General features: G+C 40.2%; 1 protein-coding gene across 1 annotated transcript in view; it reads left to right on the forward strand.

Annotated features, from left to right (window-relative positions):
• Nucleotides 1-20831, forward strand: part of LOC309548122 (uncharacterized protein) — a 537501-nt gene that overhangs the window by 363092 nt on the left and 153578 nt on the right. The window contains exons 24-27 of the mRNA XM_082248087.1: nucleotides 776-860; nucleotides 4663-4813; nucleotides 7998-8193; nucleotides 10241-10419. Coding sequence (XP_082104213.1) covers nucleotides 776-860; nucleotides 4663-4813; nucleotides 7998-8193; nucleotides 10241-10419 — 611 coding nt within the window. The remainder of the gene's footprint in view (nucleotides 1-775; nucleotides 861-4662; nucleotides 4814-7997; nucleotides 8194-10240; nucleotides 10420-20831) is intronic.

Raw genomic sequence — 20831 nt, forward strand, 5'->3', positions numbered from 1 at the left:
TTTATCCCCAGACTGCCTGTGTGGTCTCTTCATGGCAGTGCAAACTTGCTACTACAAGGAGTGATTGTTCCTTCTCAGAATTGGAACGTTTGTTTCATGGCTTTTATTCAAACATGTTTGCAGGTCCTAGGAAGAAAAGTGAGGTATGTTCCATTTTGGACCTCAAGTTCTGAAACGTTTTGTGCGGGTAAAGATGTTTAGAATGGAGTCTATTCGTACGGTAGTGGCATTCCTTCTTCAGGGGGGATCTTCCGGCCTCTATAGATATTAACAGGGCTTACTGTCATATTCCATTATATGGTGGTCACCTGTGCTTTCTTCACAGGAGCATTGTCAAGAGGTCTCACCTCAGTCCCTCAGGCTTTCAAGAGTGTTGGCCCCGGTGTTGGCGTTGTGGTGTCAGCAGGGGATTGTGGTACTGGAGTACCTGGGTGATCTTCTTCTACGAGCAGAGTCTCCGACTGTTCTGACGGACAACCGGAAGAAAGGCAGAAAGGCAGGCATTAATTTGACAGGAATTACAGTTCTAATAGACAGAAATTAGTCATTAATGGCAGACCCCCCCCACTAGGTACTTCAATGCACACTTCAGTCACATACTCACAACACACCAGAGGATCCTCTAGTGGGTAACTCATTCCCTGCCTACATCAGTATATCATTCTGTCTTTTGAATACTATAACAAAATAAGTGACACTATGTTTTTGATGCAATTACAAAATAAATGTATCTACCCTCTGGGAAATTCATTGAAATTATTATGTTATATTTTAGGATTATATGAATCAACTATTGAATTAACAGTATATGATCCAACAAAGGTCTCACAGCAAATAATTCATGGGGAAGAGTACAGCAGGTAAGGAATGAAATGTAGCACTGTATCAGTATTTGATGTCTTCTAAACCACATATATTGGTGTAGCATCTACCTGTCCCCTGGAGGCATGGTGGTATTCCCCAGAGACAAAGTACTCACAGTACTCACAGATAAAAAAAAATCTTGAAGCCGACCTGGCATTCTGTGATTGAAACTCCTGACGCTATAGCACTTGAAAGATCAACTGCCAGCACCCTGGGTAGAAGGCGCTATACTCCAGTGAGGTCCAAGCTCCACATCTAAACTTCTGCCATGCCCTTGAGACATCTGGGGATCCTCCATGGCTCATCATTCCCTAGACTTCACAGGCTAGGCCCCCGATCCAGGCCTCCGTCCAGACACATGGTCATCCTCTCAGACTGCAGGCCTAAAAGGTTCCAGTAGCACAACACACCCCTCCCCTAGGCAGGAGACCCAGGGAGAACAAACTGACTTCCCAAGGTCATTTCCTGAACATTTATACTCTCCCCCAGCATGTACCAGTACCCAGCACTTTTCTATTGTTGGGCCAGAGAAGATACTTATTCATAACTCTGATTAGTGCTATTGCCGGATCATGCTATTGCTAGAGACATCAGTGCCACCTACTAGAAACAGAAAGACATATAGAATAACCAAGGTAAAGGAGAAACGCAAAGAAGCTGAACTAAGAAGCTAAACTTCAGCTAAGCTGACTGCAATTTAGAATCACTACATTTAATTAGACACTTATCCTTAGGGCAGGTGGCTATAATAGTTTTGCAATATTAGAAGTTCACAGAACACATGTTGCAAACACAACATTTTTCATTGTAGACATAACATGTTAGCTAATGTAATTGTGTTGTAATGTTAGGGGGATAAGTAAATAACTTGAGAAACTGAAAAAAAAAAACATATTTTTTTCAAAATAATATACAAGAAAAGTAGTAAAAGGATCCGCTACAGCAGAAGGGGGTTGAAAGAGAGAAGAGTAAAAGAAAGGGGGAAGGAGGATATGGAGAATGAGGCCAGGCTTTCTCGCAAAACACCAAGGATAGAGGGGGGCTAGCAAAGAGACCCAAGATTGAGTTGCCGAAAGGGAAGGCAAACTGTCATAGATCTCACGTGGAGTATACTTTTCTCTAGTTAAGCTATATATTCTGACTGGTAGTTCCGAGTCAGTGAGTCTATGTGAAAACTGGAAGGTAAATAGTGTTCAATCCAGGGGGGTCAATGTCTTTTGAAATTTTGACCTAGAATCATGTGCAGAAGAGAAGAATATCACTATAATATGGTGAGGACATGTCCACACAGGTGTTTTAAGGATACTTTGGACAAGCTGGAAGGAGGATTGGGCGATGGTAGAGGGTGAACCAGAGGAAAGGCTGTTTCGGGGGGTAAAGGGACCGAGGATTACACAGGAGAGTTTGGGAATGACAGGAAAATGCATTTATCCCAACTCGTAGGGTGAGTTCAAGGCAAAAAAGAAAGAGGAGGGGTCAGGCCAGTATGAAAATAGGAAATGTTAAAGAGGTGGGGTTAGGCAGTGTTGAAGGGACGGACTCAAGTCTTATGTGTCCAGTGTTGCTTTACATATAAACAGTATATTGTACATTCACAACAGAACAACCCCTGATCTGAATAACCATAGTAGGATGATTATTCAGGTCAATGGTCGACAGAACTGCATTTAGCAGAGTAGGCGATGCAGTTTATTCAATTAATATCCATTGTTTTGTAGACAATTGTCAACACCAGTCTAACAGTCATTAAAGTGGAAAGTGATTTGATACAGTTGGATGAGAGTATGCAGTAAGGTTAAAAAAAAAAAAAAACTTCTGCCTTTACAAGCACTATGGCTTGGTTGCACAACTGTCTGACCAATTTAGAGAATTGTGGTTGTAGAAGTCATGGGGATAGGAATAGAATGAGATTTTTCCAAAGTAGGGCATTTCTCCCTCTGACAATTCACATGAAGGTATTGGGGATCAAAGGATATTAGGACATTTCTGTGTCCTGCCATAGCTAAGGCCATAAAAATTGTGGGTTAATAATATATAGAAAAGTGGAAGTTGAATTTTGGGAAAAAAAATGCATCTCTTGTAAGCAAAGAATGTTTACATGATAGTTTGAGATAAAGGCTTTAACACTTTTGTTTTGTAGTTTGAGACCCAGAGTGTTCAGGAAAAAGAGAGAAAGGAAAAGAGCGGCTGTGGGGCAGGGAAAATAAAAAAATATTAATGGGGCAAAGGAAAAGTAGTGGGGTGGTAGCAGGATAGGGATGGTAACACTTTCAACCAATCTAAGGCAAGGAGCCAGCCTGTTGTAACAACCAGTAATCTAGACAAAAACTGCAGAGTGCATCAAACAGACGGTCACATTATGAAGTAAGTCAGACCAATAGGAGAATATCAGGGAATTGAAGAGGAGACAAATCACAAAAGGAACAACATTGGATATAAAAGCAGAATATTATTCTTTCTTTATTTCTTTTTTGGTGAGAGAGTTGTACTCCAGATCAGATTCAATTTCATAGGGCATGATAGTTTGGCTCCCAAGAATGATCACAGTACGAGAGGATTATTAGTGGTAGTAGTTAGTGTTTGGGGTTGAATGCATAACGCAGGTTGGTCTGGGTGAGGGCCAATGTGCCAGTGTTATATACACTATATTACCAACAGTATTGGGATGCCTACATTTACATGCACATGAACTTTTATGGCATCCCAGTCTTATTCTTTAGGGTTCTATATTGAGTTGGCCCATCCTTTAGGGTTCTATATTGAGTTGGCTCACCCTTTACAGCAATAACGGCTGCAAATCTTCTCGGAAGGCTGTCCACAAGGTTTAGCAGTGTGTCTATGGGAATGTTTGACCATTCTTCCAGAAGTGCATTTGTGAGGTCAGGCACTGATGTTAGAGAAACGCATGGCTTGCAGTCTCTGCTCTAATTTATCCCAAAGGTGTTCTGTCGGGTTAGGGTCAGGGCTCTGTGCAGGCCAGTCAAGTTCCTCCACCCCAAACCCGCTCATCCATGTCTTTAGGGACCTTGCTTTGTGCCCTGGTCCAAATCATTTGGTGCAGGTGGGATTATGGTGTGGGGTTATTTTTCAGGGGTTGGCCATGGCCCTTTAGTTCCAGTGAAGGGAACTGTTGTGGAGGCCTTGACTGGCCTGCACAGAGTCCTGACCTCAACCCGATAGAACACCTTTGGGATGAATTAGAGTGCAGATTGCGAGACGGGCCTTCTCTCCAACATCACTGCCTGACCTCATTAATGCGCTTTTAGAAGAATGGTCAAACACCCATAAACACACTCCTAAACCTTGTGGACAGCCTTCCCAGAAGCTTTGAAACTGTTAAAGATGCAAAGGATTGGCCAACAAATATTGAACCCTACGGACTAAGACTGGGATGCCATTAAAGTTCATGTGCATGTAAAGGCAGATGTCCCAATACTTTTGGTAATATATAGTGTATATATATATATATATATATATATATATATATATATATATATACTGTATATATATATATATATATATATACTGTATGTATATATATATATATAGATATATATATATATATATATATATATATATATATATATATATACTGTATATAGTATATTGACATATACTGTAATATAATGTATGGAGGGAACAGCCTAGTGCAGTGGTCACATTCCCAAAAAAAATCCTGCCTAAAATAAATATGATTCATGCTTTTATTGTTTACTTGTTAAAAATTAATTGTAAAAATAGAACTATTGGATAATCCATAGTTATTGTATGGCTTGCTTGTAATTGTTTTCTGTCTAGGAAAATGGAAGATATTAGTCTAGCCCCTATGCCACACTGGGTGCCCCATAATGAATCCACAATATTACCACATTCATCAACATTGCAGGACCCCCTTGATTTATACATTGATGCTTTGCACTATATACCTGACTGTGCAACAATTACCAAGGTGAGTACATGTAATAAGAGACTTTAGTAGACAAGCAATTATCCTCCAATCTATTAATGGGATCTGTACACCCACTCTGCAAGGGACACCATATATGGCCTCAACTCTAGTGGTGTGATAGAAAACCTAAAGTTTAGGAGGGGAGTCTTGCTCAAAATGTTGTTGTCATCCTTGCCTGTTCTATGAAGCCTAGATGTTGGTGCATGTAAACGAATTTCATCTGCAATTGAATTCATAACTAAGGCTGTGATTTGATAGCCTATTAAATTAAAAAGAGAATCAAATGGGAAGTTCTACAAAGAGGATGAGGTAATAAATCCAGCATTTGGGTGTTTGAAAATGTATCTGAAATGACACAAACAAATGTAAACATTTCCCTAGCAATTTTGACTATTTGCTGTTGGCCAATTAAGCTGGTGTGGCACTTTCAATATTCTCAAGCACCAAACGCTAGACCAAGCTGGATTCAACCATTTGTGCAGCCTACCCAAGGGGAGGAGATGTCCATTGTCAATTCTGCTAGCAGATTTTAGGCTGCTGTTTAAGTAACAAGGTTTGATGTAGACTATCACAGAAAAACAGTATTAAATCGTTAAATAATTATGGTTGGTGATTTGTTGATATTGCAGTTGTTATTTTGGTATGTTTTTGAAAGAAAGGTGGAAAAACATTTAATGACCCTTCAAGAGAAACTATAATGGTTTTAGGTCCATTTTATTTACATAGATATGGCAGAGATTTTCTAAAATGAAAGCACAACAGTCATTATTCCTTTTCAAATGCTCTGTCTCTGATTCAGAACTAAAGAGCATTCTGATAAAAAGCGTAGTGAGTGGGATGAGTCAATATATTTGCTCGTTTGTATGTGCTCAGTAAACAGTCTTTTTTTCAACAAGCTAAAGAGATCCTGAAATATGCAACATTAAATATTTAGCTAGCTAAAATATTTTTTAGGAAAGTAAATATATTTCCTATACAGTAGACACCCATTAAATATATTGTACACTAAAATGCAAATCTATATTAATTCTATTTGAAAGCCTGGTCATTCATTAACAGATTAATGTGTCTCCACAAAAAAAATACTTTTTTTAAAAATGTAATTGTTGCAAGCGTTGCAACTTAGTGCATATTTATTCAGTGTTACACAAAAGAGCCTGTCAGACCAATCAATAATTAAAATAGTTGTTTATTTGTACATACTATTGCATCCCCTGGGCATTGATTTTACTAGTAAATTGCAGAGTTACACTGAGAAAAGAGAAAATTGAGAATTTAACACATGCAAGTGTGGCGGATGCTTCTCTTTTCTAGCTGCCCCCTGCTGCTCTTTTCCAGCAACTAAATTAGAATTTAAATTGAAAGCTTAGGCTAGTGATGGCGAACCTATGGCACGCGTGCCACAGCTAGCGCATAGAGCCCTCTCTGTGGGCACACGAGCAAGTTGTCAGATCGCTGCCTCCCCCCAGCTGAACCTTAGAATTTTTTTTTCTATGCCTCTGTATCTCTGCACATCAATGCATGTTCCTCCCTATGTATCAGTGCATAATGTCACACAATTTTCCCCTACACAGGGCAGTGGTTATTTTGCCTTTGCTGGGCTGGTTACCTGGGGATCAGGGAGTGTCTCTGCTGTGGGGCCATGTTGTCTCCACCCTGCGCACAGGGGGGCTCCCTATGATTGGCTCATGTGGGGCCCATCGGATGGCGTCATCAGTGCCTGATAGAGCCTCCCTTCTGGGGAGTTCTGCTCGTGGACTGGTGGAGCCATGCGCATGCGCCGGTGGACTTGGAACGCATGGACTGTCGGGGAGGCGCCATCCACTCCAGGCTCGGTTGGTCCCAGAGCTGCCTCCCCACATGCGTGGTATTACCCTTAGCCACAAACGTCCATGGACATTCAGCACAATATTTAGGTCCCCGAGCAGGCTGTATCCACAGTGCTTTGCCCTGGAGGACACCATTGGGACATCAGTAGAATTTTACCAACAGGTAATTACCATCTCAATCTTGGATGTAGAGCCCCATGGTCCACATACATAGTACACTGATTGCGTGATTCATGAAACGCACCAACACTCATGATGAAGAACCCCATTACTGTCAATGGCCCCACCCACACCTGAGTATTCTGTCATTTGAAAAAGCACAAAAAGATTTTTTTTTGAGCAGAATCGTACGTTTTTGGTTCCTTTGGGCTCATTCAGAAGGGTGATCAGTCCCATGCTCTGTACAAGGCCGCTGCCAGGTTTAATTCAGTTTTGGCACTTCAAAATAAATACGTTGGCTTTGTGTTACAGTTTGGCCACTCAGGCTCAAAAAGGTTCGCCATCACTGGCTTAGGCTGTGTGCAGAAGAATCACTCCCAAATATAGTCTTAGCAAACATAAGCAACCCACACTAAAGCTGATTGGGAGCTCCTCTCCTGCTTACATACACAGGCAAATTCAAATGGCAGTGGAACCTTTGTTCAGAGTGCACCTCCCAATCACAGCATGAGAACTGTGTTGTTCCCATTTGCATAGGCAGTGACTGGGAGCGGTTCTCTGAACACAGATTTAAGTCATTTTATTTTCCCTGAAGCTGTGTGCAGGAGAACAGCTTTTCAATCACAGCCTCGGAAAATGTAAACAAATGTAAACAAATAGTTGTTCTCCTGCACACAGCCCCACCAAAACAAAAAGATAGCTGAGGCTGTGTGCAGGAGAACTGAATCCAATCACAGACTTAGATTATCACCAAAGAGTGTTAAGAAGGACCTGGGGCAGTTCTCAGAATGAAGGTTCAGTTGTCATTTTCCAGCTTGGCAGCTTCCAATCACAGCTTCAGCTTGGTTCATTTACATGTACTGAGGCTGTGTTCAGGAGTGATTCTTCTGCATACAGCCCTAGCTGTCTTTTACACCTGAGGTAGTAACTGGGGGAAGAGTAGTAAAGGGAAGCCGGAAAGATAAGAATTTGTTTTAAATTCTTCACGTTTTTTTCCGAGCCTATAACTCTGCTAGAGGTGAGTAAAAACATTCCCCCAGTTGGAGCAATTTTATGTACAAGTAAAGCACTCCTATTTCAAAATAAAAATAACAGTTTGGTCTTGGTACAGGGTCTCTTTTAATTAATGGATGCCTGTATATGCTTCATGGATTTTGATGGTCTATGCATTAGATTTAACTCCCTTCTGTTTGTAGGTCTCTGGCCAGATTCTAAATTCTGGAACCAAAGCTCAGTCTTCAATTGTGGCTTTTCCAAGAATGGACAGTCCAGCTCGAAATCCTATGTTCGATTTCCATCACACACTAAATACAAGAGATGACCAGCTACATGTGGCTTCCTGTATTTTGTTTCAAGTGTCTACTGTGGACTCTGGAAATGTTGCCATAATCGGTAAGTAAATTTTATTTGTTTTGTAGATTTCTGGCCTCCATTTAAAAACAATTCTGCTGCAACATTTGAATACACTGTATCTTTCTCTTAGTCCCCCTGACAGTTTTCATCTTGCTCTTAGGCTCGGTTTCCACTAGTGCGACTTGCTGTGCGACTTGACACATGTCAAGTCGCACAGCAAGTCAAAAGCCATTGTTTTCAATGTGGCCCGTTTCCACTGCCGCGTCTTGAGTTGCGGCGACTTCAAAAGTAGTTCGTGCACTACTTTTGAGCCGTTTTCAGTGCGACTTCCCCCTATAATGAGGGACAAGTCTCACTGAAAGCCGCAAACAACTTTAGCTACGAAGTCGCGCTAGAAGTAGCACGACTTCGTAGCCGCACTAGTGGAAACCGAGCCTTAGTCTCACAGTGATGGTGGGACAACGATGGTGTACTACTCCTGAATTTTGAGGGTGACGTTGCTACTCTCATGTAGTCTGTGCCATCTTGCACTAAAGTGAGATGAAAAAATGTTACAGAGGTGTAGCTATCCGCGCAGTCACTGCTGATTTACAATACTGCATCTGGCCACACCTAGTCCTGCCCACTGCTTTCTATATTGACAGCACTACAGCACAGCACTATGTTGCTGAACTTACATAGCAGCTGGATTTGGCACCTGTCATATAGGAGCATTTAGTTGTACTTTAATTAAAACAGTTTTTTTTTAGGAATGGGGTCAGCAACTATTACAGTTAAAAACAATTTTACTGAAACAGGAAATGTTATGGGGAAGAATGCAGAAACAACACTTAGCAAGGTTTGTCTGCTTTGTGCTATTGCAAGGTAATGATAAATGTTATGATTTCTTTACCGTTATATTACATCTGTATGAGCATCTTTAAAAAAACATCTAATACTATAATTGGTGTCACCTTCCCATGTTAAAACCAGGAACACCACAGTGTCCCTTAAAGCTGAACTCTAGACAGATATTAAAAAACATTAATGAATGTGGCTATTTATTACAATATACTGTATATATACATATTAGGGATCGACCGATTATCGGCAACACCGATATATAGGGGGCCGATATACACTTTCCCTGATATATCGGAATAGGCCCCTGAGGTTACCGATATTGCCGATATCTAGGGAAAGTGCTTGTACCGTGGTGATGCCTGCAGCTAGATGCATCACCCCGGTACCGGTGTCCATAGCCGACGGTCGGCTGACTTGTAATTACAACCGATGCAGCTGAGAAGCCGCTCGGCTGTCATTACAAGGAGCGGGAGGGGAAGTCCCCCCCCCCCTCCCACCGCCTTCCGTGGCTCGCCTGGGTCTCCCGTCCCACCGGGAGACCCAGGCATTCTACCTCCACTGCTGCCGAATGAGAAGACCCGGGTTTCCATGTAAAAAACCCGGAAGTGATGTCATGACATCACTTCCGGGTACTCGGCGCCAAATTAAAAAAACTGACAGCATTCAAAACAGCCAAAATTGGCATTTTGAATGCTTTTCGGTGCCGAGGAGGGGTTTGGGGTATTTTAGACCCCCAGATCCCTCCACAAGGAGTACCTTTAGAAAAATAAAAAATAAAAAATACATTTTTTATGCCGATACCGATGACCAAAATATCGATATCGGTATCGGCATTAAAAAAACAATATCGGTTGATCACTAATATATATATATATATATATATATATATATATATATATATATATATATATATATATATATATATATATATATATATATATATTGTTAAATGCAACTAGTGGACGTACCAGAATGATTTAATTCCCAGTACAGAATCACTCTAACTGGGAAAGGGAGGGTACCACTGGTAGCAAATTAGGCTTTGCTGTATGCACATGCACCGACAGAAGGGGAAGGACCAAACTGTTTTATTTGGCAGGTGTCCCTGAATCACAAGGCTGGCTCCACAGAGTTGCAAACCCTTTAACAGGCAAAACTATTTCCATTAGAAGGTTTATAAATATTATACATATTTCAAACTTTCAATGTTTTCAGTTGTTCACTATACATTTTTTATACTTAGGGAACTGCATGCTCCGTGTTTTTAATGATGATGGTAAGCCTAACGTTGGAGGATTTCAACTGAGACTGAGAACAGGTTTACCTTCCAAAACATTGGACTCACTAGTACCTGAGGACTTACAAAAATATCCTGCTTTTCCCTGCTGTTCTCTTTTGGTTCGACTCCTACCACACTCTGAGGCAAGTTCAGATTAATTTAAAAATCCATTAAACAAAACAAATACTGAAGCTTACTTGTAGTATTTCACACAGCTCAGTAAAAGGTGTTGAAAAGTACCCACGCTTGAACAGGGTCTAAAACATTAAAATTGGAAGATTGGACAGAAAAGACAGAAATAAAAAAAGATATAGATAGTACTAACGGATAACATTTATCTAGTGTTGAACTTGGTCATATTTTGTTTGCAAGTGGGGCCAAGCTGGGTTTGTTACATAGTGGTAATCAAAATTGAAATTGTTCTTTTTAATGTTATAAAAATGGTGCACTATTGTTGGGAACGTGCCAGATTTACCACATTTGTGTAATTATAGTAACTTTAATAGCCCACACATTTTGAAACTGGCATAATATTATTTCAGTCAGAGGCAATTTTTGTTTTTGGGCTTTATGCCCCTAAACTTCTGGGTTTATTACAGGGCTGAAGAATGGTGAAAGCATTACTAAACCCAAACCCAAACATTTATTATATTACGTCTTACTAATCCTTAGATTGTATGGCTGCGTTAATTCTCTTTTTCAGGCTTTACTTCCTTTATTTTCATCTGGTGATCCTGCCAGTAAGGCTGTTGTTTTTCAACAACACAAGCTGTCCTGCAGATGTAGAAGTTAGAGGGTTGAAAAAAAAATGTAACACTGTCGGGAGGCTTACAATAATCAGCTTTTATTTATTTATGTAAATCTTTTAAGCTGGAGGACAGCTTTAGTTTGTCAGTGTAATTTCTGCTAGTGCATCTAACGCTCTCCTCCCCCCAAGACAGACAATGCTGCTGTCCAGAGGTATGTCTTTTTCTCCTTCATTTAGAGTGTAGGCACTCTAATACAGGATGTGTGTTACTGGCCAGATCACAAGGTATATAAAAAAAGGAAAAAATCCTAACAAATAAAATTAATATGGCCACCACATGTAATGCACTGTTTCATTGGGCAACTATGTGGCAAATGAGGTTTAATGTTGATAAATGTAAAGTAGTGCACTTGGGGCCAAGAATATGCATGCATCATACATACTAGGGTGAGTACAATTGGGGGAATCCATAGTGGAGAAGGATATGGGTGTTCTGGTAGATCATAAGCTTAATAACCGCATGCAATGCCAAGCTGCAGTTTCCAAAGCAAGCAAAGTCCTTTCTTGTAATAAGAGAGGCATGGACTCCAGAGAGAAAGATATAATTTGGCCCCTGTACAAATCATTAGTAAGACCTCATCTTAGGATATCGGGGAACTGGAGAAAGTGCAGAGAAGAGCAACCAAACTGATAAGAGACATGGGGGAGCTCAGCTATGAGGAAAGATTATAGGAATTTAATTTATTCTCTTGCGAAGAGGAAATTTAGGGGGGATATGATCAACATGTATAAATACATAAGGTTTCCATATAGTGAACTTGGTGTTGAGTTATTCACTTTAAGGTCATTACAGAGGATAAGGGGGCACTCTTTACTCCTAGAGGAAAAGGAATATCATCTCCAAATACAGAAAGGTTTTTTCACAGTAAGAGCTGTGAAAATGTGGAATAGACTCTCTCCAGAGGTGGTTCTGGCCAGCTCAGTAGATTGCTTTAAAAAAGGCCTGGACTCTTTCCTAGGTGTACATAATATAACTTGGGTGCTAATATGTAAAGGTAAAGTTGATCCAGGGAATATCAGATTGCCTCCCGGGGGATCAGGAAGGATTTTTTTCCCCTGCTGAAGCAAATTGGATCATGCTTTGCTAGAGTTTTTCGCCTTCCTCTGGATCAACTGTGGGTATAGGATTGTGTATATTGGATTGTATTGTTGTGTTTTCTTTTTTGTATTTTGTTTTTTATTGGTTGAGCTAGATAGACTTGTATCTTTTTTCAACCTGACTAAATATGTAACTATGTAATAGTTAGTAAGCGGCAGTATATTACATTTTGGTTTTGGGTTTAATACCACTGTAAGTGCTGGATTTGCCATTAGGAAAGTAGGCTTGTGCCTATAGTCGACAGAGGCAAAGACATACAGTACAAATATACTCACTGAGCTGTAAGTATTGTAAAATGTAGTTATGGAGATAGTTATTGTCCAGGTTTTAGGGATTATGCATTCTTTAATCAAGCCCAAGACTGAAAGAGGGGATGATAATCATTATAAATTTAATAAACGTGATTATGATACACATTTGTAGGTTTTCAGTATACCGTATGCAAATTTGTACTTCCTTTCTAAATCTATCAGCTTTAGTAGATTTCCACTTCACTACTCTTTTGTATTTAAAATAACATGTTCTGCAAAAAGAAGTGATAGCCAGTTTCATAGTTCAGAGCTTCTCCAAATCATGCACTGGTGCTCCTAGGTTGCCATCAGTCAGCTACACATGTAAAATGCTGAAAGTGTCTTGAACCAATATACTGTATGTACACCTAAATAGTGTTAGTTTATGTAGTTAAAAAATAGAATATTATATTTAAAATGTAACTATGTGAAATATGTTGTTATCGTCTCTTCACCCCCAACTCCTACTCTGATCACTTCAGCATCCCTGTGTTTTTTTCCCCTTAATCTGTGCAACCTACTATTACATACAAACCTTAATATTATTTTACATGCTAATGACTAATGTTAGATGTTGCAGGTTTCACTTTAATTCTTCTACTATTATTCTAAAAGAATAATACATTTAAAAGGATTAGTATTTATCAAAGCAGAGGGCATTGCTTTCTGCCTTTTGAGTAGTTTTATTAACAGTAATCTAAGCTGCTTACAACTATTAGTGTTGTAGCTTTAGAATACATCTGTTACTTTCCAACCTGTAAGTTTCTTCTAAATGTATTTTAAAATGTAATTCAATGATTTGCTAGCTTACCACATATTTTATTTAGTTTAGGAGCTCTGGTTAAGAGTGTATTTTGATTTTATTGCAGAAGTTGTGTTTGTACAATTAATTTGTCTCACTGCCTCTAAGATGATGCTATTATTGTCAGAGGAAATCACTTGTTCCAGCAGTTGTGAATCCATGAGAAATGTATTTCTGATACATGCACTTGTTATAGTTATCCTTATTGCACTGTAATTTTGGCTTTTAAGTCATAGACTCTAATACGTTGTAAGTCAGAATAAACCGTTCTCAACTAAACTGCCAGTCACATTTGACTTAGTTGAGGAAAGTGGAAGAATAGCACTGGCACTGGATTCATAATGTTATCCTAAAGTATTGATGTTTATGTAAATAATCTGGTTCCCAGGCATGATGCTTCACTCCAGAGGATCTCCACAGTCTCCTTTGCTTGTAGTGCAATGTAACAAAAAATGATATTGAACTGCCACACCACTGCTAAGATTCAGGTTCAGGTACACCTTTATTGCAGTAAGATTTAGGGGAACAATCCAAAAGGTATTCAACCCCCTTCACAAGGATTGATTGAAAATATTGTGAATGGGCTAGAAGTAAACTGAATGTTTAATGTTATTTCTGCCTGTATGATTACAAGCACATGCCTTGTAAGCAGCTAGTTTGGCAGCCCTGAAATGGATTAAATACTCTTTGGATTGATCCCTTGACTTGTAATGGAATAAAATTGTATCTGGACCTCTTAGCAGTAGTGTGGTGCTTCAATTTCCATTATTGTTACAGTGACATTTGACTGGCAGAGTTGTGGTTATTTTTTTTTGCATCAGCATGTGCAACTCTCACTCTTAGTTAAGTTTAAGCAAGAATTTTAATATTCCAGGGCTTTAAAATTTCAGGACAAAGTAATAACTGCTGCAACTACTAATACTTTACTTACTAACTTACCAACTGACATATCTGGATGGATGTCCCACCACTTCCTCAAACTCAATCTTTCTAAAATTGAGCTCATCGTTTTTCCTCCAGCTCCCCCCCCCCCCCGACTTCTCCATCAAGATCAATAATACAACCATCAGTCCCTCCCCTCATGCCAGGGTACTAGGTGTAATCCTGGACTCTGACCTGTCCTTTCAGCCCAAATCCAATCACTGTCCAAACTGTGCAGACTTCACCTTCCGAAACAGATCCAAAATGTGCCCCTTTCTAACCGTTGACACCACTAAGCAACTTATTTACTCCTTTGTTATATCTCGTCTTGACTATTGTAACTCCCTCCTCATGGCCTACCTCTTCGCAAGCTATCACCTCTTCAGTCTATCATGAATGCCGCTGCCAGACTCATCCACCTTACCAACCATTCAGTGTCTGCCACTCCTTTCTGCCAAACCCTCCACTGGCTTCCCATTGCCTAATGAATACAATTCAAAACACTAACAATAACATACAAAGCCATTTACAATTCTGCCCTGAGCTTCATCGCCAATCTTATCTCCAAATATCACCCAAACCCTCCTCTCTACTCCTCACAAGACCTTCTGCTCTCTAGCTCCCTCCTCCCATGCTCATCTCCAGGACTTCTCCAGAGCCTCTCCCAACTCACTACTCCACTCTGTCTGGTTATCTCCTACTCTGTCCACTTTGAGGCGATCCCTGAAAACTCATCTCTTCAGGGAGGCTTATCCTGTCTTCAGCTAACAACCAAATTTTATACTTTCCTCATCAATTTATCCCTCACAGTCGCTACCTTTTTGTTTCACCAGCCCCTCCCTCTTAGATTGTAAGCTCGCAGGATCAGAGCCCTTCTAACCCTCTTGTTTTGAATTGTCTCCCTTTATATTGTAATGTGCTGCGCAAACTGTTGGCACTATATAAATTATGTATAATAATAATAGTACTTGCTTTTTAGACCCATTGCTCTATTTTAGCTGTTGGAAAAAAGAACTCCTGGTTAAGCTTTAAAACACAATTTGGGGCTAAACCAGATTTGAGGACAATGCTGGCTGTCTGAGCAGCCAATCACTGAGCATCAGCACTGCAGCAGTAGTGGAAGGAGTATGTAATCATATGGTGTCTCATACCTGGAAGTACAGGACATTTCTCTTAACTCCCAGCAGTTGTCCAGAGTAGGAAAGTTGAGTATATGCTGCTGGGGAGAGGGAGTGAAGGGAAGTTGAGTGTATGCTTTTGGGGAGGGCGAATTCAAGTAAATCTGTTGCTTTGTACTGGATGGCCAAAGTGCAGAATAACTTTATTATAGTCGTGTTGACTTTCTTTTGAAAGATGTATTATAGCTGTTTAGGCTTACATTTGAAAGGTTTATACATTTTCCCCTTTTTTCTGTTCAATCTTTTGTATTGATTTACATTTAAGTTGAGATAACAGCAGGTACGCCCAAGCATGGGACAGAATATCCAGTAAGTAGTGTTTGGTCATACACAGGATATAATTGGCATACATAACAGTCATATTCAGTCTCTTAAGGCTCTGACTGCAAGAGGTTAACATAGGCATTTTTAGAATCTAGATGGGTTAGAGAACCTCAGGGGCTGATAAACTCCAAGTAGTGGAGTAGAGAAAGTAAAAGGAAAGGAAGTTGTAAGAAACATGCAGAGCAAAAAGAAGGGGAAGTGAAACACAGAATGTGTTCCTCGACTCAGATGTAGATTACGGTGATGGCCTATAGATAAGTCAGGCTTGAGGGATTTATAGAAGGTAGAGTATAATTAAGCCATGGTTCTCATATTTTAATACATTTCATATGGAAGTTTTGAAGAATGCTGGACAGTTTTCTATTGATCAGGTTCAAAGGGTATTTGACTGCTTGAAATGGGACAGAGGATTTTCTCCAGGGTTGAGCTATCATTTGCTTGGCAGACAAAAATACATGCATCAAATTCATTCTTTTCAAAGGAAATGTTCCCCACATTCACGAAACTAAGGACAAATTCAAAATTAAACTTTAAAAAAGTAAAAACCATAGTGCAATTGAAATCGGACCAGATTGTTGAGAAGGTTTAAAAACTGCCCAACAACATTGGAACATTGAAAGTCCACCCCCCCTTGTATCAGTCACATCCTAGATAGACAAAGCGTGTAGGCCACCAGACTACCAGTGTTAATGCAGTGGTCCCGGAGAACATGCATGAGATCACCATTATGTCAAAGAGTTTAGCAGATTGTTACAGAAAGAGACCAAGTGATGTCAGAGCTTCTACCAGGTAAGAGCACACAACCTCAGAGGAAGGGTCAGCCAAAAGCAAGGAGCACTACATTCAATGGCACAGGCACCATAATTGCATTGGGCTGCATTCCTAGGAGCACTTATGCACTGGTAGTAGAAATGCATAGCAAGCTACTCCAGACCTTCTCAATTTCTTTGGGATAGCCTTTATTCAGATAAGTAGCCTTGTAAAATGGTAACACTGAATTTGTAGGGGTTATCTCCTCCACTTGGCCTAGCAGGCAAACTTAGACTGTAAGTGGAATCAGAAGAGCCATAATGTTTTTTTTTTTATTTGAACCACCCCCACTCCGAATTGTTGAATTAAGGGGCACTGACAGATAGCTAAAGTCAGCTGGGGAAAAGGTACAGTGCCAACATTCAGCAGAGAAGGATCCATAAGTTTGCATTATTTAATATTGTATCAAGTGCTAACAATGTAAAGAGGTAGTTTTATATATCATCTATCCTTCCCTAAAGGCCTGGATTATCCATCAACCACTTCTCCCTGCAACACTCCAGGGCAGGATGCCACACAGGGAATAACTCTTTAAACACCTCTGACAGAGGTTTTGACATGGAATCCGCACAAAGCAATTGTTCAAGGCGGGAGGGCTAAGTCTCCATAGATACAGAAGAAAACTGTGAAACAAAAGCATATCGTAATTGCAAGTAACTAAAAAATACCAATTTCACAATTCAAGCTTGTACTTCAGTTAATCGAAAGTCAAAAGTGTACCCATAGAAGTGATATATTTTAGTAGCTTAGGGGTTAAGTGGCTCAAGTCATTGGGTCTGGTAATTCAGCAAATTGAGATAAGCGAAGGTTAAACCACAGTAGAGAGGAAGGAGACATTTTTACATCATCCAGTTGTAATATAGCCTGAAATCCCCTAAATCTCATGCTTTAGGAGTCATCCTCACAGAAACAGTAAGGGGATAAGTTGCTTGAGGACCCTGATAGACCAATAGTTGTAAGTCCTCATACAAGCCCATGAGGGCAGCCTCCAGGACTGTGCCTTTCAGCATGCAGTCAGGCAACATGTCCATCTCTAAACCATACTCATAAAGAGACTGCAGTCTAGGGCCAAGTCCTCAACATGGGATCTGTACCACTCCGCCAGAAACTATCCGGAACCAGGAATTTAAAAGTTGGAAAGGATCCAATGGCATGCTCAATTTCCTTCACAGAGATGTCCCCATCTAGCAAGGGCCTGTTATCCATCAACAGAGAGGGTATGGGAAGAGACTCTAGGGGGGATAGGCACATACACCTGACTGTAATACTGTTCAAAGGCACAGTCCGGGTCCGTGGTAATGGATAAAAAACATGTATATGAGATTGCATTGTGGTCTTTATTAACTGTTTTGATAACTGACATATACTCCTCCAAACCCCCCTGCCCCGCATGCCCCACCTAGGCAGACACCTTTTCCAACCCCAACCATGCAGGGGCAAGCCTCCATGCACTCCCTGGAGCTCACATATGGAGCCCAATCTCAACAGATAAAGGGGTATGATCCAACAGATGCCCAGTGAGGTATTACATACCTGCACCATTGTAGAAAGAAAGCGTTGGCCAAAGCAAAATCTTAGATGAGGTTTATTGGATCATAAACAAATGAGAGACACTTCTGATGTCAGGATGTTTCCAGCACCACATCTCATTAAGAGAGGTTGCTGAGGCCCAGGAGGACAAATCTATTGAGGAGGACCCACGTCATTTTGAAGTATCTTTAGAACTATCCAAGATACTATTTTAATCCCCTGCCAGGAATGTGCATGAAGTGCCCTCTAAATCCATTGGAGGTGAATGGCCAGTACTCTGTTACCATCCAAAAAGGCCTCTTGTAAAAAAAAGTACGTAGGGTCTGAAAGGTTTCAAGCTGAGTTCGCACTATTGCGATGTCAGACATCGCATGTGATTCGCACCGCATTGCTGTGCAGATCACATACGATGTCTGTGCGATGCGAGTTCAGCCATACAAACTGTATGGCTGAATTCACATTGCTGTTGGGCAAATATGGTGCAGGACCCTTTTTTTGGTCCACACTGGAACCCGCACTGGAATCGCGCTGGTTCCTGCATCTCAATAGTGTGAACACACCTTACAATTTTGTACTGTATGGCTGAATTTGCATTGCAGTTGGACAAAAATGGTGCAGGACCCTTTTTTCGGTCCGCACTGGAATTGAATCGCATGGGTGTTTGTACCGCATTGCTGTGCAGATCACATGCGATGTCTGTGTGATGCGAGTTCAGCCATACAAACTGTATGGCTGAATTCACATTGCTGTTGGGCAAATATGGTGCAGGACCCTTTTTTGGTCCACACTGGAACCCGCACTGGAATCGCGCTGGTTCCTGCATCTCAATAGTGTGAACACACCTTACAATTTTGGAGAACCACTGCTTGTTTGAATATATTGTTCAAGCCCCTGATATTCCAATACACAAAACATAGCCTATTAATCAGACTATAACAATATAAAATGAATAAAGCATTATCCATGCATGGTGCTTCACCATAGACCATGACAACAAAGAATATGTCAAATTAACATAAATAACAACCCATCGAATTAAGAAAGTTAAGTATACTGCATAAGAGAAAATAAATAAAATATCTTCACAGAAAACTCCCTGCTGCTATACTATTATACTAAATAACTAAAACAAAACTAATATGCAGCTTATACCCATACATGTACCAATTAAATATAAGAGCACAACCGCTCTGAGCAAAATTCTTAACTGCTCTTGATCATTCATTCATGCAGTCACCTGGGAGGTTATTCTCACAGGAAATTGTGCCACTGCAGACGTCCATCTTTTAAGGAGTCTATTGAAAGAGATAACAAAAGGGGCACAAACAAAAAACATAGGGCTATGAGGGTAATTTCCAGTAGGGGGGGGGGAGGTAAATGTAGAAAGAATGAGAGAAGAGATTCTGCACATAGAGAATAGGGCACAGAACCCCCACACAAGAGATCAAAAAAGGTTACCGGAGACCATGAACCCTGAGACACCAGCAATAAGTAAATGGAATATGATCCAACCTGCTATAAGATGAATAGCACAAAGGAGGAGAGACCTTCACGTTCAGAGGGTCTTAAGCCACTCGCTCGCATCTTGTGGTGCATAAAAGAGTATGGCAGACCCTTGGTGTTCCACTCAAAGAATGCTAAAGCATACTGTACTGTAGACCTTCTGGATCATAAATATTTTTATTGAGTTTTTTTAGTAGACACCAAGAGAAAAATAATGACAGGAGAGGGAGCTACAGCTGATTGACAGTTTGTGCTGTGTGAAGGGGGCGTGTCCCTTGTCCTCGATCAGCTCTCCTAACTGAGCTCTGCACAGTGTGCTTCAGTTCTAACCCCTTTTTTCTGAAACATTCAGCTCTCTGAATGGATGTAGAGTAGAGAAGACTGCAGATAAACAGGTACAACTTATGTAGGAGGATTTGTTTTATCTCTGTGTATCACCTGAGGCTAATCACTTCACTAGGTATAAGAAAGTTTTTACAATTTTAATCTTGAAAAGTAATGAGTAGTGTTTTTTGTTCAGTCAGTGCATATGTTTAGGACTGCAGTGTTTACCTTATAGTATTTTTTTTTAACTTTTTTGCATTTTTGCTTGCTTGTTGTTTTATATATTTTAGTTATTGTATTACATAACTTAAATTAAATAAATATCTAACTTAAAATACATAAATAACTTTAAATTAAATCAATTTCTAGCCTAAAGTTGTATTTTTTTTGCACATTTGTAAATAAACCACTGGAGGGAGCTCTTAGTGTCACAGTGTAACTACTCTCTCTCTGAATAATTGTTGAGAAAGGGCATCAATCACATATGGACTACAGTGGTTTCAGTGAATCAGCTATCTCATAGACTTGGACTGTGAGAGGGATCACTTAAAGTGATTGTAAACCATAACCTTATAAAACCAATTTGGTTTAAAATAGAAATGAAAGGCAAAACTTTTGTGCATGGATATGAAAAAAAAACATTATAAATACCTTTTTTCACTTTTTTATAAGTGATCATGCTCTCTTTGTTCTCAGCTGCAAAAGAGCTGGGGGAGGAGAAGCAGCAGCACACTGAGCATCCCAGTGAATGGCTGTGCAGCGGGGGGCATGTCAGGACAAGTCTGATCATTGGAGGAGAGTACACAGCTAGAGAACTGACCACGCTGTGCTCTCCTGCTTGGTGTGGTCAGTTTTTAATAGGAATGCAAGGGAACTAGCATGAACACCAGAGATTTCACATAAAGGAAGCAATACAAAGAGAACAGGAGACTTTCTCATACAAGTATATGGTACAGCAGGCACATA

This window comes from Pelophylax lessonae (genome assembly GCF_965119305.1).
Source record: "Pelophylax lessonae genome assembly, chromosome: 2".
NCBI lineage: Eukaryota > Metazoa > Chordata > Amphibia > Anura > Ranidae > Pelophylax > Pelophylax lessonae.